Raw genomic sequence first — 13,987 nt, 5'->3', positions numbered from 1 at the left:
TGAAATTAAATTTAGTTTTCCATTTAGTATTTATAGATGTCTTAGTTTATTCAAAGAAAATATTTGACTTCCTAAATGTGCTATTGCTTTCAACAAAAATGTTAGATTTAAGGTGAATTTCTCTATTCTTAAATGTATCAATAGTATAAAATCTAGTCTAGAGTTGAACTGCACCACTCACAGTAATTGGACAAAGCTGATGTTTCAAAACCAGAAAGTACCTGGAAAACACAACTGACTCTCCAGTCATTTTTTTGTGCTGCATCATTTCCATGGCAATTGGCAAATAATGAAAAACCACATGCAAGTCTTTTGTGTCCTTACAAAAATAAGTTTTAGTTGGTACTGGTTTAACTAAATCAGAAGCTTCCTTTTCTTGTAAAAGAAATTCTATAAAAATTTATCCTAGTACAAAAGTTTTAATCGGATCTGGCAGCATTTCCCACTGCATGTAATAGTAAATCTCTCTGTCAAAATGGTAAAAACTTTCAGAGCAATAGAAACATTGTAAGCAGGACCACCATACATTTTATTTATAACCTTATTTGTTTGTAAGCACCATAAAAGTTGCTGCCAGTTTCTTGTCAGTGCAGACCCAATCCAGTAAACACTCATATGCTTGACTTGAGTAGTCTCAACAGAGCTGCAGGCTTTAGGTCTGGGCCAGAGCTGAATATAATTGATTGAAATTTCAAACTACATTTACATGAAAGTTTATAGTTTGGTTGATAAGGTGAATCAAATCTGAATGATTGTTGAATATCTCATGTATGTGGCTGGAAGGAAAAAATTAATTTCTCAAAGATAATTACTTAGAGCAGCCATAATGAAACTAATACATTTCAATAGTACTTTTAACAGGATTTTCCTCTGAAAACTGATTGCAATTTTTTGGTTTGAAAGATCAGTGTTTTTTAAACTTTTCATATGACACATTTGCTGTATCACTTTAGACTTCTTAGTCGTACTGCGTTACTGATGAATCCACAAAGCAGTATTAAAATACCTTAAGATGGCTACAATCCACTGTATATTTTACACTATTTAAACACAGTGGGACACATTATTAAACAGGTTTTTAAGAGTTTACTCATTCAGAGTTTACATAGTCTCATTAAAATCAATTTAAATGGAACTAGTCATGTTCTTGAAGTTAGAAGCATGCTTTGCTGGATCAGAGCCACATACAAATACCTATCTTACTCTTTCTATTGGGGGCATTTGGCACAACACCCCATCGTTAGTTGTTATTTTAAATATATCAGATCATCTTTAACTTTTTAAATTAATATTTAAATTCCTGCTAAGAATCCCATGTAGTCAACTGAATTGTTTGCTCATTTTCATTGTTGAATCTTCTCTTTCATGTATTACTTTGCTCCAGCAAACTTTTTCAAATTTGTTCCTGTGTTGTCCATTTTTTACATATGCCTTACTATTTATTATGTTGGTCTCAACAGTAATTACTGTCCATTTGCATGTAATTTCTTATATGTTGTTAATATCTGGTTTACTGAGAATCCTGATTCACTAGCAAAAACATATATGTTGCAGTTTGTTGTGATTACTTGATCTAATATTCGCAAAAAGAGAAGGAGTACTTGTGGCACCTTAGAGACTAACAAATTTATTAGAATAAATAAATTTGTTAGTCTCTAAGGTGCCACAAGTACTCCTTTTCTTTTTGCGAATACAGACTAACACGACTGCTACTCTGAAACCTTGATCTAATATTGTATTACTTCTTTTTTAGTACAGTTCACTCTGTCAGACTTTAGTAGCTGTGCACTTTTTGCTTCTTTTTTACTTGTCTAAAAAGGACTTCTAGTGTAATATATGGTCTCATCATGCCATATAATCCCTTGTAGAATATTGTCATGAATTACCCCATATGCTACAATATGTTCATGCACAAATTTTCTAAAGAGTTATATGACAAGTGTTAACAGTGAATTTTGTTTTTCTTTGCAGTTATTATCAGCAGGAGAAAAACACTTTTGTAGTCATAATCAAGATGGCCCATTTAGACAGTTGACAAGAAGGTTTGAGGATATTTAACATAGGGAAATAGATTCAATATGTGTAATGACCTAGCCACTCCCAGTCTCTATTCAAACCCAAGTTAATGGTATCTAGTTTGCATATTATCCTGCTGATAATAGCTCGTCTTAATTAATTAGCCTCTTACAGTTTGTAAGGCAACTTCCACCTTCTCTGTATGTGTCTCTATCTATCTATCTATCTTGAGCATACTTCATTCTGTGCATCCGATGAAGTGGGCTGAAGCCCACGAAAGCTTATGCTCTAATAAATTTGTTAGTCTCTCTAAGGTGCTACAAGTACTCCTGTTCTTTTTACTTTGTATAGTTTGACATGTGATGTTGACAATTTGTGTTTTAATAGTTATAAAGCTTTAACTTTTTGAATCTCAACATTGGCTGTCATTAAATAATTATTCTCACTCCCTATAATTTCTTGCAGCTGTAAAAATTTAAATTGATAAAAATAGAAAAAAACTGAAAAATAAACATCAATATTATCTGTCAAAATTATAAAAAAAAAAAATCAAATTCTGTGAAGGCTAGTTCTAAGGGAGGCCCACCTCCCCACTAGCTGTTTTGTTTCCAATCCTGCACGCAACTTAGGTAGCCATATGCCTATTTTCCCTGGCTCAACAATCACAAGCAGAGCTAGGCACCTACCTGCAGCCTGGACTTAAGCATCCATCTCCATTAGAGAGGCAGGGCTTGGAACACTTACCTGAACTCAGCCCCTGCCAAGTGTGCAGGCTTTTCTCTGGATCACAGTCTAACGTGCCTGTCTATCGCCATTCATTGTATAGGGAGCCTAGGCACCCAGCTCTGGCTTTGTGGACTCAGTTTTGTTCCTGTGATTTTCTAGGTGCCTAAAAGTTGCCATGACACTTTAATGTTCCAACGCCTAAATTCCTTTGTGAGTCACCCTCACAGTTGAGAATTTGATTGGGTTAATTAGTGCCTGGACCTGAGCAGCCTCATTTATCGGGCATTCAATTCTACATTTTGGAGAAGAGATAGACACAGAATTAATTTTTGCTGCACAAAGAAAACTAGGTACTTGTGGTTTGTGTTACTGGGTTAGAGCAACAAAGAGGGGGAGAATCAAGGACTCCCTCTTTTATAAAGTAAATGAGTAATCTCAGCAAAGGCTTATAGATACTGAAAAAAGGGAATAAAATAGAGTTAATGTGAGGAATAATCCAATTCTCTTTTTGGCAATTTACTTTATGACCAATAGAGAAAAAATAAGTTATAAAAAGAAACTCTGGTCGTTAAAATTGGAGCTATGTCAAAATATTTGAAAATAAGTCCTACTCGTTTACGTTGTTTATTTTGCGTTAGCTCTACAACAAAAGTAGACTGGATAGCAATTGATGGTAGCTTATACACTACAAACAAAAAAGTTGGGTTTATTTTTATTGAAATGTTGATGTTATGCCACACGGCAGAGAATCATATCTTGTTTTTTGTCATCAGGTCCACCAGAAGTGAAGTCTCCAAATGTAAAAGCAACTTGACTCTTTACCTGTTGCCCTGATATATTTAAAATGATCTTCAAATGAGCTGTGTGTGTGTAAATCTTGCAAATAGTTTGCTACCCAACACCTTTAAAATTAATCCTCTCCTCAGGCATTAGACTTTAAAGCAGCACAAGCTCAAAAAGCTAGTGTTGTATTTCTTAAGTGGGAGTCAAACAGTTCAGATGTGCTAGAATGTAGATTCATTTCCATGGTTGCTTTCAAAGTGCCATAAATGTTTGTACTCAAATGCCAGACAACTTTATTAGTCTCTTGCATCATTTGACAAATATTTTTGTTGTTCATCTGTCTGTCTCAGTTGCATCTGACATCTGTAATGGTTATGATCAGAACACATTCCATTCCTTTTTCCTTTCTTCATGATGACTCAACATCCTCCTCCTTTCTTGAGGGTATGACTACAATTCTTAAGGAATCATTTAAATCTATTTTATATGCTGTAAGGTTTTATTAATCTATCTCTGTGTGTATCTGAGAAATTATTCTTATACCGCTTTCATGGCCTTTTCCCAGAGCTTTTATTTTTGTTTAACTTTATATATATAAACCATATATATAAACTATAATTTTGACCGCTGAACTGGTTAGTTCATGTCAATAGTGGACACTAATTGTTTTTATAACATTTTTGTAAGTCTTGTCCAGCAAACACAATATTGTTTTTGTTTATTTAACTGTTTCTTTTGGTTTTATAAATGTAAAATATTTATCTTGTGATTAATACTGCACTTTCTGAGTGTTAACAAAAGACTTTTATAATAACAAACCACAAAAAATACACATAGTCATGGAGGCAAATAGTACCACACAAGTCCCCATTGAAGGACAGCTACAGAGTAGAATTTTCTCTTTCTTTCTTTCACAAAGTATGTGGCATAAGAGAGTCCACCTGAGATTTTTTTAAAAAACCTTCTTTTTAAGAGATTATCACGCTAAAAGACAAGGAACCAGATCCTCATCCTGTACATATTGGCATAGTGCCATTGACTTTAGTGGAACTATACAAATTTACAGAGGTTGAGAAATATACAAAATATAGTAGTAGCTACTTGGTAGCAAGATTGAAAGGTAGAAAATGTAAACAAAATGTTTTTTTTTTTTTTCAAGTCTTAAACATTTGTATATTATATGCTGTCCATTAAATGAACTGGTGATTGGCAATATTGGTAAACAGCATGCCTCACCAATAGATATTCCAATTTCAACTAGAGCTCAGGCAAGTTAACTATGTTAGAATCTGACTGCTCTTACTTACATCTTTTATACCACTGTAGCTTAAATGTTATTGGAATTACTCCAGATTTACACCGATGTAAGAAAGAAGAGACTCAGGTCTTTAGAGATTTTACTGTGGTTATTCTGAGCCTGGCTCCATATAGGAGCACTCAGTTAGAATCTGGATCTGTTGTAACTTTCCTCTGGAGAATTTATTAACTAAATTTCTGTGGTTTGTTGTTCCTGTGTACAACAAAGGAAACAGGAGCAGGCAAAGATATGTTTTAAGCCACCTTTGCAACACCCTTATTTTGGGCTGTGCCAGAAGCATAGCACAACTAAGATCAATCAAAGGGCTGTAAATTGTGCTGAGTTGCAAAGGCCCTCTGTGAGCCATTACACCAGCATAGACTAAGCAGAGCACAGTGCAATCCAGCCACATCTCCTCTCTCCCCAGCCTAGTCTGACACATCTGCTGCACTGGAGACAGGGAATGGAGCTCTATGTCAGTTGTCAGCTCTATGTAAGTTGGAGAAACAAGGATATTGTGTGAGGGTCATGTAAGCCCCTTCTATGCTTCTGGATTGGCAAAAAGAACTGCATTACAAATCAGTAAATGGGTCATTAGTTTTTGTTTAGCTTTTTCATTTATTCCGAAAACTCTTAATGAGCATTAATTTCAGTTCATGCATTATTAAGCCTGTTGAAACCACAGCATTACTCATCTATAGGAAGGTCTGCTTCCTTATTTTCAGTTTAACTCCCAGATCTCCTTTTTGGTAGTTTCATTTCTCTTTTTTAGGAAAAAAAATGGACTATTATTTTTTTCCTTTCAAGCAGTGCCTAATTACAAGACAGTATTAGGTTCTTCAGTGTGGTCATATATGAGAAACAGGGTATTACAACATTTTTTAATTCTGTCTTGAGTTGTTTAGGAAGTCAGCATTGCTAAAGGTGATGCACTGAAAACAGTAGCCAGGAATCTCTTCCTAGTTCACATGGGGCAATATTTTGTATCCCAAGTTTCAATCCAGAGTAAAAGTTCTTTTTGTTTTGATTTGCTTTTTCCCTCCACCCTCCCACTAAAAAGTCATAAGGGGAAAATCCATAAAACTTGTAACAGACCCTTATATTTTATGCCCTCTTTGTCTTATACTTCTGCAGTAGTTAAGTTTTCTCCTTGTCATTCTTAATTTGCAAATATGAATATTTCAGATTTTCAGCCTGCTCCTGCAACAGAATTTTTCCAGTTAAACAGTTCCCCTAAAGCTACTTGCCTTATATCTGGATTTAAGCAAATTGAGAGTTATGACAACTACCAATATCCATGGAAGTAGGTGGGAACATGAGAACCATAATCATGCCATAAATGAAGAGCTGCTCTATAAATTGAGATTCAGAATAGGAAGCTGTTGCCACTAAAAGCATCAGTAACTCTCGGCCAAATTTCAAGCAACAACACAATATTCTGGTGTCATTAAATTAACATTAGCTAATTGCTGTCCTTGTTTTCATTTTCCACTGGGGAAAGCTTTATGCCAGCTAAACCAGAAATTATGCATGTTATTTTGTAGACAAACATCAATGATTCCTATGAGATGCATTAGCCAACTAAAAAGACAGTATACTCTCATTTCATGTACACTCTCTTTTTAAAGAGCTTGCAAGCAGACACAGAGCCATCCACTGGAAGATAATGTAAATTATTCTCCATCAAAATTAAAAGTTTCAGAATTTTGTCCTCATAATCTTCATTTGCATGCTAATGAAACCGGGCAACCCCTCTTCATGATGTCTGATCCTGGTTAAACCTAAATGCAATTTAAAGGTTTTTGGGGTATTTCTCATGTAAATAGGGTGACCAGAGAGCAAGTGGGAAAAATCAGGACGGGGTGGGGGGTAATAGGCACCTATATAACAAAAAACTCCGAATGTCAGGACTGTCCCTATAAAATCGGGACATCTGGTCACCCTACATGTAAAGATAAAGCTGCCTTTGATAACCATATAGCCCTTGATAAAATTATACTTGTAATTATTATCCCTATGTTACAGATGGACAAACAGAGGTTAAGTTATTTCGCAAAGTCATGGGGACAGATTCATCCCTGATTTTAGTACTATTACATCAGGGATGAATTTGACTGAGGAAGGAAAGCCAGGAACTGAGTCCAGAGCTCTGGGCTCTATGACCTGTGATTTAACCAGAAAACAATCCTTCTTCCTAATGGAAGTGTTTTTTCTTAGCTTAAAGGCATCATAATTCCTTCTGAGAACAAATGCTTAAGAGCAAAAAATTAAAAATGAATTATGAGAAATAAAGACAATATAACTATACAAAAAATTCCACAGCCACAAACTAAGATCTAAATTTGTTGTTATTGTTGTTGATAAACGTCCTTGAAACGTCCTCCCACCCAATCATATATTTGACACCATCCTTGTTTTCTTTGTACTTTTTCAGCACCCCCTTTGGTGATTTCATATCTTCCCTTGTTCTCTTATCTACAGAGTTGCAGAAGCGCAGCAGTTGCTTAAATGGCCTTTTGTACAAGAGCAGCTTACAAGTATATACATCTGCATACTGTAGAACATTTGAACGGAAAATGTTGCTTGACCAAATTTTATTTTGTACAACTAATATGATAAAGAATGTTTCATATATTAATCTTACCTTGATTTTGTGTTGCAAAATTGTCAGTTATAAGAGATATGATTGCTGTTCAGAAATATTAACACATGTTAAAAGAGTACAGAACCATTAAGTTGTTTTAGGAATACTGGATCATGTTACAACACAGCAAACTGAAAGGAGCATTGTTTTGGCGGGATGTTTAAAGTTTGTGTGCCAGGTCTACAGCAAATGTTACAATGGAACGACGCTAACTTACACTAGCTGAGGATCTGGCCTAGAGTGTTAATGTCTATCTTTAATACAGCTGTTTATGGGTGGCTGGAGTTTTACAGTAATCAAATGTTTTCTTGAAGCTTTTTTTCCATGCATGTGTACAACTCTGAAATTTAGTGGTCTAACTTCCCAGGTTCTGGAAGAAATGGGGCCCCTGGACATGGACTGAACCATCCGCAAATGCCACTTGGAACACACATGGGTGCTCTGTGGTAAGGCACAGCTGCAACCAGTGCTTCAACCTGCCATTTTGAACAGAACTGGAGGTGTCTGAAAAAAAAGAGAACAAAAGGACTATTAATATCAAACACCTTACAAAAACAAAAGATAGAAAAGTGATCCAAGGCAAAGTGAGGCCTAACTCTGCCTTAAACAAACAAAAAAAAAAACAATCTCAGAAGAACAGTCTCCCCCTATTTCAATGTGTCGATTTAAACTGACCAGTTAGGGGAAAAGAATAGATAAAAATCAGGAATTCCATGAGACTTTTCCCTGGGTTCTATCAGATTTAAGTTGATATAATGACTATTGAAGAGTAGCCATCAGCTGAGGAGCTCCTTCACTTGAAAAAGGAAATGTTTTGGTGCACAAGGGGCTGTTTAGCCCACTGTGCAAAGTCTGAATGTACTGATCACTGCTGTGCATCAGGATCTCTCAAATCTTTTAGTTTTGGGGATTTCTGCCTGGGCTGGCACTGCAAGAAAAAGATGCAAGAGTAGGAATCCAGTTAACATGGTATCTTTAAAAAAAGAATGTTAGAACATGCTTGAATAAAAACACAACTTCAAAAATAGTAAAAAAATATTTCTTCAAACTTATATAGTTTTTCCTTCCTCAATGTTTAGCTTCAGATATTTTTGAGTTATGCAAGTACATTCATTCCAGTCTGAACATAAGGGGAACTTCCCCCACAACTGGCATAACTAAAAAGGAATGAAAGAGATTTTTGCTAATGCCTTCCCCAAAAACTCATAGTTAGGCTGAGATCATGCATGGACACTTTCACTATAAAAGCAATTTGCAAAAGGTATGAGCACTTGAAAAAGCATGAAAGAAAGATACAGTAATTTAATTTTAACTGTGCATTCATGCCCCATGAATGTATTCCTATAATTCAAATTAAAATTCCTAACAAGGGACACCTGCAGCTTCTGCTTCTTTACACACTTGCCATTGTGCCTTTAACAACTGCCATCTTTAATTTTTCACTGAGGTTCAGGAAACAAGATACATTGTCCATCATTTTGTGTGGAGAACTTGATGACTTCACTGTGATAAATCTCGTTACAGATTCTGTACCCCGCTGCAATACTCCCTTTACAGTACTCCAGGAGCATAAAGCGGGAAGTACAGCCTGTAAAGGGATTTCGGGTGAAACATAATGCTGGCAGAGTGCCCTACATCACCTTCTTGCACAGTCCTGCAAGGATGCAGCAGATGACATTAGGGCGGGGAGCACTCTGCTCAGTGACTATTTTGGGTTGCACAGCGGACCCCGGCTCTGCTCCAAGTTGTTTTGGGAGCTGGGGATGCCTCTAGCTGAGGCCAGACTTTGGAAGCAGTAAGCTACTTTTTACTCCACTCTCCATGTGGGTTCGACAGCATAAATCTGATCCCTGGTTCACAGATTGACAGGCAAGGTATACACTAAACAAATTTGCAAATATAGCTATACTGGTAAACCTTCCTAGTGTAGATGCAACTCATACCAGCAAAAAAGTGCTGGGGTAATTTATAGCAGTTTGGTGAGCAAAATAAATCATACTGGCAAAAACACTTTTATACCAGTGTAACTGCATCTACACTAGGGCTGTTGCTGGTATAGAAATGTTACCAAAAAATCACACTGCCAACCAACATTACTATACTAGTAAGGTTCTAGTGTAGACCTCGCCATAGACTTTAAGGCCAGAAGGGACCAGGGACCCCTACAACCCTGTAGTCTGACCTCCTGCATAACACCTAAGAACCTAACTTAATAATTTCTGCAATAAGTCCACAACTTCTGGTGTCTACAACCCTAAAATTGTTCTAGAAGTTCTAGAATGTGTTGCTGGAGGGGATGGAGCAGCCACTACAGAACCCAGGATTGAGCTTGGGAGCAGGGAACAAGACCCAAAGGAACTGGAATGGGTCTGGGAGCAGGCTGGGATCCCTGGGACTGTCCTTTCCAGTCTGGAGCCACCTGTTTCCCCTGTTCCCCCACCAGCCAAGTCTCAGTACCTCCCCTCACTCCCTCTCCTCTCCCTTCAGCCCTCCCATTCACAGGGAGCTTCTTCCTCTCCCCAGTATGGGCTGAGAAGTCTTCAGAAAGGAAATCTGGGAATAGGCAAGTTCTGTGGAAAAGGCTTGGCCTGGATTTTTTGTCATTTTGAGATCCTTTTGTGAATAAAACCAACCCACAGGAGGTGGATAAGTTTTGACCTCATTATAACTAGAATGAACTGTTTAAAAGCAAGGTGGAAGAAATTCGTGTTGTGGTTTTGCCTTCTGTTTAAAGCGTGAACTCATATATAGGGTGATGGCTTCCCCTCTGTTCTTCTGATGGGTACATATGGACTAGGGATCCACTTGTACTGAAATTAGACACTCGTGTGTGCCTCAACTGTACCCTTCTCCAAGATCGATAAAAGTGTGGTAAATTCTTGCAGAATTGGTAATTTTAGCTCCTGGAGACATGCAATTATATGAGAATCTCAGTTTTCATTAAATAAAAATGGACGGTTCTAGCCCTCCTAATTGTAGGGAAAAGCTTAAAGAAGCACATCCTATCAGCTCTAAAAACCTAAGGCAAATCAAAACAATTCCATTTAAATATCATGACTTCTGAATAGAGCTGGTTGGAACATTTTCAGCAAAATGTTTCACAGAGACATATGAGTTTCAAAGAAGGGGACGCAGCAAGGGAGAGACTCAGGATATGTCTACAAGTGCTACAGTAGCATAGCTGCAGCTACATTGCTGAAGCATTGTCGTGTCAACACTTACTACAGCAACAGAAGGGATTTTTCTATCAACGTAGGTAATCCCCCCGAGGCAGAAGCTATGTTGATGGAAGAATTCTGTTATAAACCAGTTCTTACTGACTTGCTCATATGAGGGTTAGGGCACCAGGGAGGAAGACAAAGGTTCAAATCCCAGAGCGATTTGGGATGAAACCCTCTGCCACACATACCCACACCCTTCCCTAATTGAAAAGTTCAGGTTTTGATCTGAAAAGAGACCTGGTAGTAATGGGGGACTCTAACCATGCAGATGTTTGTTGGAACTGTAATATGGCAAAACACAAAATTTCCAGCAAGTTCTTGGAATGTATTGGGGACAACTTTTTGTTTCAGAAAGTGGCGTCAGCAACCAGGGGTCCAGTCATTTTAGACTTGAATCTCAGCAACAGAGAAGAATTGGTTGTAAATTTTAAGATAGTAGGCAATTTTAGTGAAAGTGACCATTAAATGATAGTTTTCATGATTCTAAGGAGAGGAAGGAATGTGAACAACAGAATAGGGACAATTGACTTTGAAAAAACAGTCTTTAACAAACTCAGAGAACTGGTATGTAAGGTCCCATGGGAAGAAAAATCTAACAGATAAAGGAGTTAAGGAGACCAGGCAGTTTCTCAAGGAGACAAAGTAAAGGCACAACTACAAACTATCCTAATGCAAAGGAAACATAAGAAGAATAGGAAGAGGTCAATATGGCTCTATCAGGAGCTCTTTTAAATCAAAAAGGAATACTATAAACTGTGGAAACATGGATAAATTGCTAAGCAGGAGGACAAAAGAATGGTACAAGCATGTGAAGACAAAATCAGAAAGGCCACAACACAAAATGAATTACACCTAGCAAGAAACATAAAGGGCAATAAGAAGTTCTTTAAATACATTAGGAGCAAGAGAGAGACAAAGAAAAGTGTATGTTCTCTACTTATCAGGAAAGGGAAGCTAATAGCTGATGATATCAAAAACGCTGAGGTGTTTAAAACCTATTTTGCTTCAGTTTTCACTTAAAAGGTTAATGGTGACCAGATACTTAACACAATTAATATTAACAAAAAAGGGGAAGGAATGCAAGCCAGAATAAGGAAAGAATGGTTAAAGAATATTTAGATAAGTTGGATGTATTCAAGTTGTCAAGTCCTGATGAAATTCATCCTAGGGGTACTTGAGGAACTGGCTGAAGCAATCTTGGAACCATTAACAATTATCTTTGAGAACTCCTGGAGGACAGGTCAGGTCCCAGAGGACAAAAGGGCAAAAATAGTCACCCATCTTTAAAAGGGGAACAAGAAGGACCTGGGGATCAGTCAGCCTAACTTTGATATCTGGGAAGATACAGGAGCAATTTATTAAACAATCAATTTGTAAGCACCTAGATTACACAGGATTTATAAGGCATAGCCAGCACAGATTTGTCAAAAACAGATCATGTCAAACCAACCTAAATTTCCATCTTTAACTGGGTTGCTGGTTTAGTGTCTTGCAAGGAAGCAATAGATATGATACATCTTAATTTTAGTAAGGCTTTTGGCACAGTCCCATAAGATATTCTCATGAGCAAACTAGGAAAATATGGTCTAAATGAAAGTATTATAAAATGGGTGCACAACTAGTTGAAAGACTGTACTTAAGGAGTCATTATCAATGGTCTGCTGTCAAACTGGGAGGCAGCAGCTAGTGGGATCCCAGAAAGGTCAGTCTTGGGTCTGGTACTAGTCAATATTTTTATTAGTGACTTTGATAATGGAGTAGAGAATATGCTTATAAAAGTTGTAGAGGACACAAAGCTGTGTGGGGTGCAAGCACTCTGGAAGACAGAATTAGAATTCGAAGCAACCTTGACAAAAAGGAGAACTGGTCTGAATAAAAGATTAAATTCAATAAAGTGCAAAGTACTTCACTTAGGATGCAAAAATCAAACACCCAATTGCAAAATAGAGAATAACTAGTAATACCGCTGAAAAGAATCTAGGGCTAATAGGGGATCATAAATTGAGTATGAGTCAACAATATGTTGTAGTTCCAAAAAAGGCTAACATAAATTCTGGGATCTATTAACAGGAGTGTTGTATGTAAGGCAAGGGAAGTAATAGTCCCACTCTTCTTGGCACTAGTGAGGCTTTAGCTGGAGTTCTGTGTTCAGTTCTGAGCCCACTTAAGGAAAAACGTGGACCAATTGGAGAGTACCCAGGAGAGCAACAAAAATGATAAAACGTTTAGAAAACCTAACCTATGAGAAAGGGTTAAAAGAACTGGGCATGTAGTCGAGAGAAAGCAGACCGAAGAGGGACCTAATCATCTTCAAATATATTTAGGCCTGTTATAAAGAGGACTGTGATCAATTGTTCTGTGTTCACTGAAGGTGGACTTAATCTTCAGCAAGGGATATTTAGGTGAGATATTAGGAAAAACTTTCTAATTCTAAAGATAGTTAAGCTCTGAAAAAGGCTTTGGAGGGGAGTTGTGGAAGCCCTATTTTTAAGAACAGGTTGGATAATCACCTGTCAGGAAGGGTCCAGATTTACTTGGTCCTGCCTCAGTGCAAGGGGCTGGAGTTGGGCACCTCTCCAGGTCGCTTCCAGCCCTACATTTCTATGACTTCAATACAATTTTATTTCCTCAAAAACACTGAAAGGCTTGTGGGGCTTTTTTGCCTGTTTCAATGTGGAACGAAACCAAATTTCAAGTTGCCCTGCAAGAGAATTGTTGCCCTCTGCTTGGGGCTGGGGAGGATGGTGCTACCCTGCCCCCGCTGAGGTACAGCCATCCCGGAATGAACCAGCCCACAAAACTGGCCCGCTGACAACGTGTACTGAGCCCCTTTTCAGGTTTCCCACAACTGTGACCCCAGGAAAGGGACACGCCTGGGAAAATCGGGGCAGGCGGCACTGGCGACCCCATACCGTTGGGTGGGGGTCCACGTGTGGGTAAGCGGGGGGCTGTGCCAGCTCTCCAGGGTGACGGGCACGGAGAGCCATGAGACCTGGCATGGGGCAGTGGCTTTAGGAGAGCGGCGTGTGGCGCTGAACCCTGGATCTGACGCCCCCCACCCCCATCTCCCCTGAGACAGCCCCCGCCCCTCCCCCCCCCCGGGCTCGCTGTTCCCCCACCAGGCCCCGACCCCGGGGGGCGGGAAGCAGAACGTTCCAAAGCCCAACGGCCACGCTCGCGCGGGCGCCCCCCGAGGGCCCAGTCTCCACAGAGCTGAAGGAAGGCGACGGTGCTGTTCTAGACGCGCAAGCGCGCTAGAGCCGACGCAGGCGTCAGGGCGTCCAACGGGCCCGCGGCGTC

At 38.6% G+C, this 13,987-nt stretch overlaps 1 protein-coding gene across 1 annotated transcript in view; it reads left to right on the top strand.

The window, feature by feature from the left end:
- Positions 1-8,454, top strand: part of MAP3K7CL (MAP3K7 C-terminal like) — a 112,820-nt gene extending 104,366 nt beyond the window's left edge. The window contains exon 6 of the mRNA XM_043508959.1: positions 7,834-8,454. Within this exon, the coding sequence (XP_043364894.1) occupies positions 7,834-7,954 (121 nt within the window). The 3' untranslated portion in view covers positions 7,955-8,454. The remainder of the gene's footprint in view (positions 1-7,833) is intronic.
- The last annotated feature ends 5,533 nt before the right edge of the window (positions 8,455-13,987 follow it).

This window comes from Dermochelys coriacea, chromosome 1, assembly GCF_009764565.3.
Source record: "Dermochelys coriacea isolate rDerCor1 chromosome 1, rDerCor1.pri.v4, whole genome shotgun sequence".
NCBI lineage: Eukaryota > Metazoa > Chordata > Testudines > Dermochelyidae > Dermochelys > Dermochelys coriacea.
The sequence above is the reverse complement of the archived record's forward strand: the minus strand, read 5'-3'. Positions and strand labels throughout refer to the sequence as shown.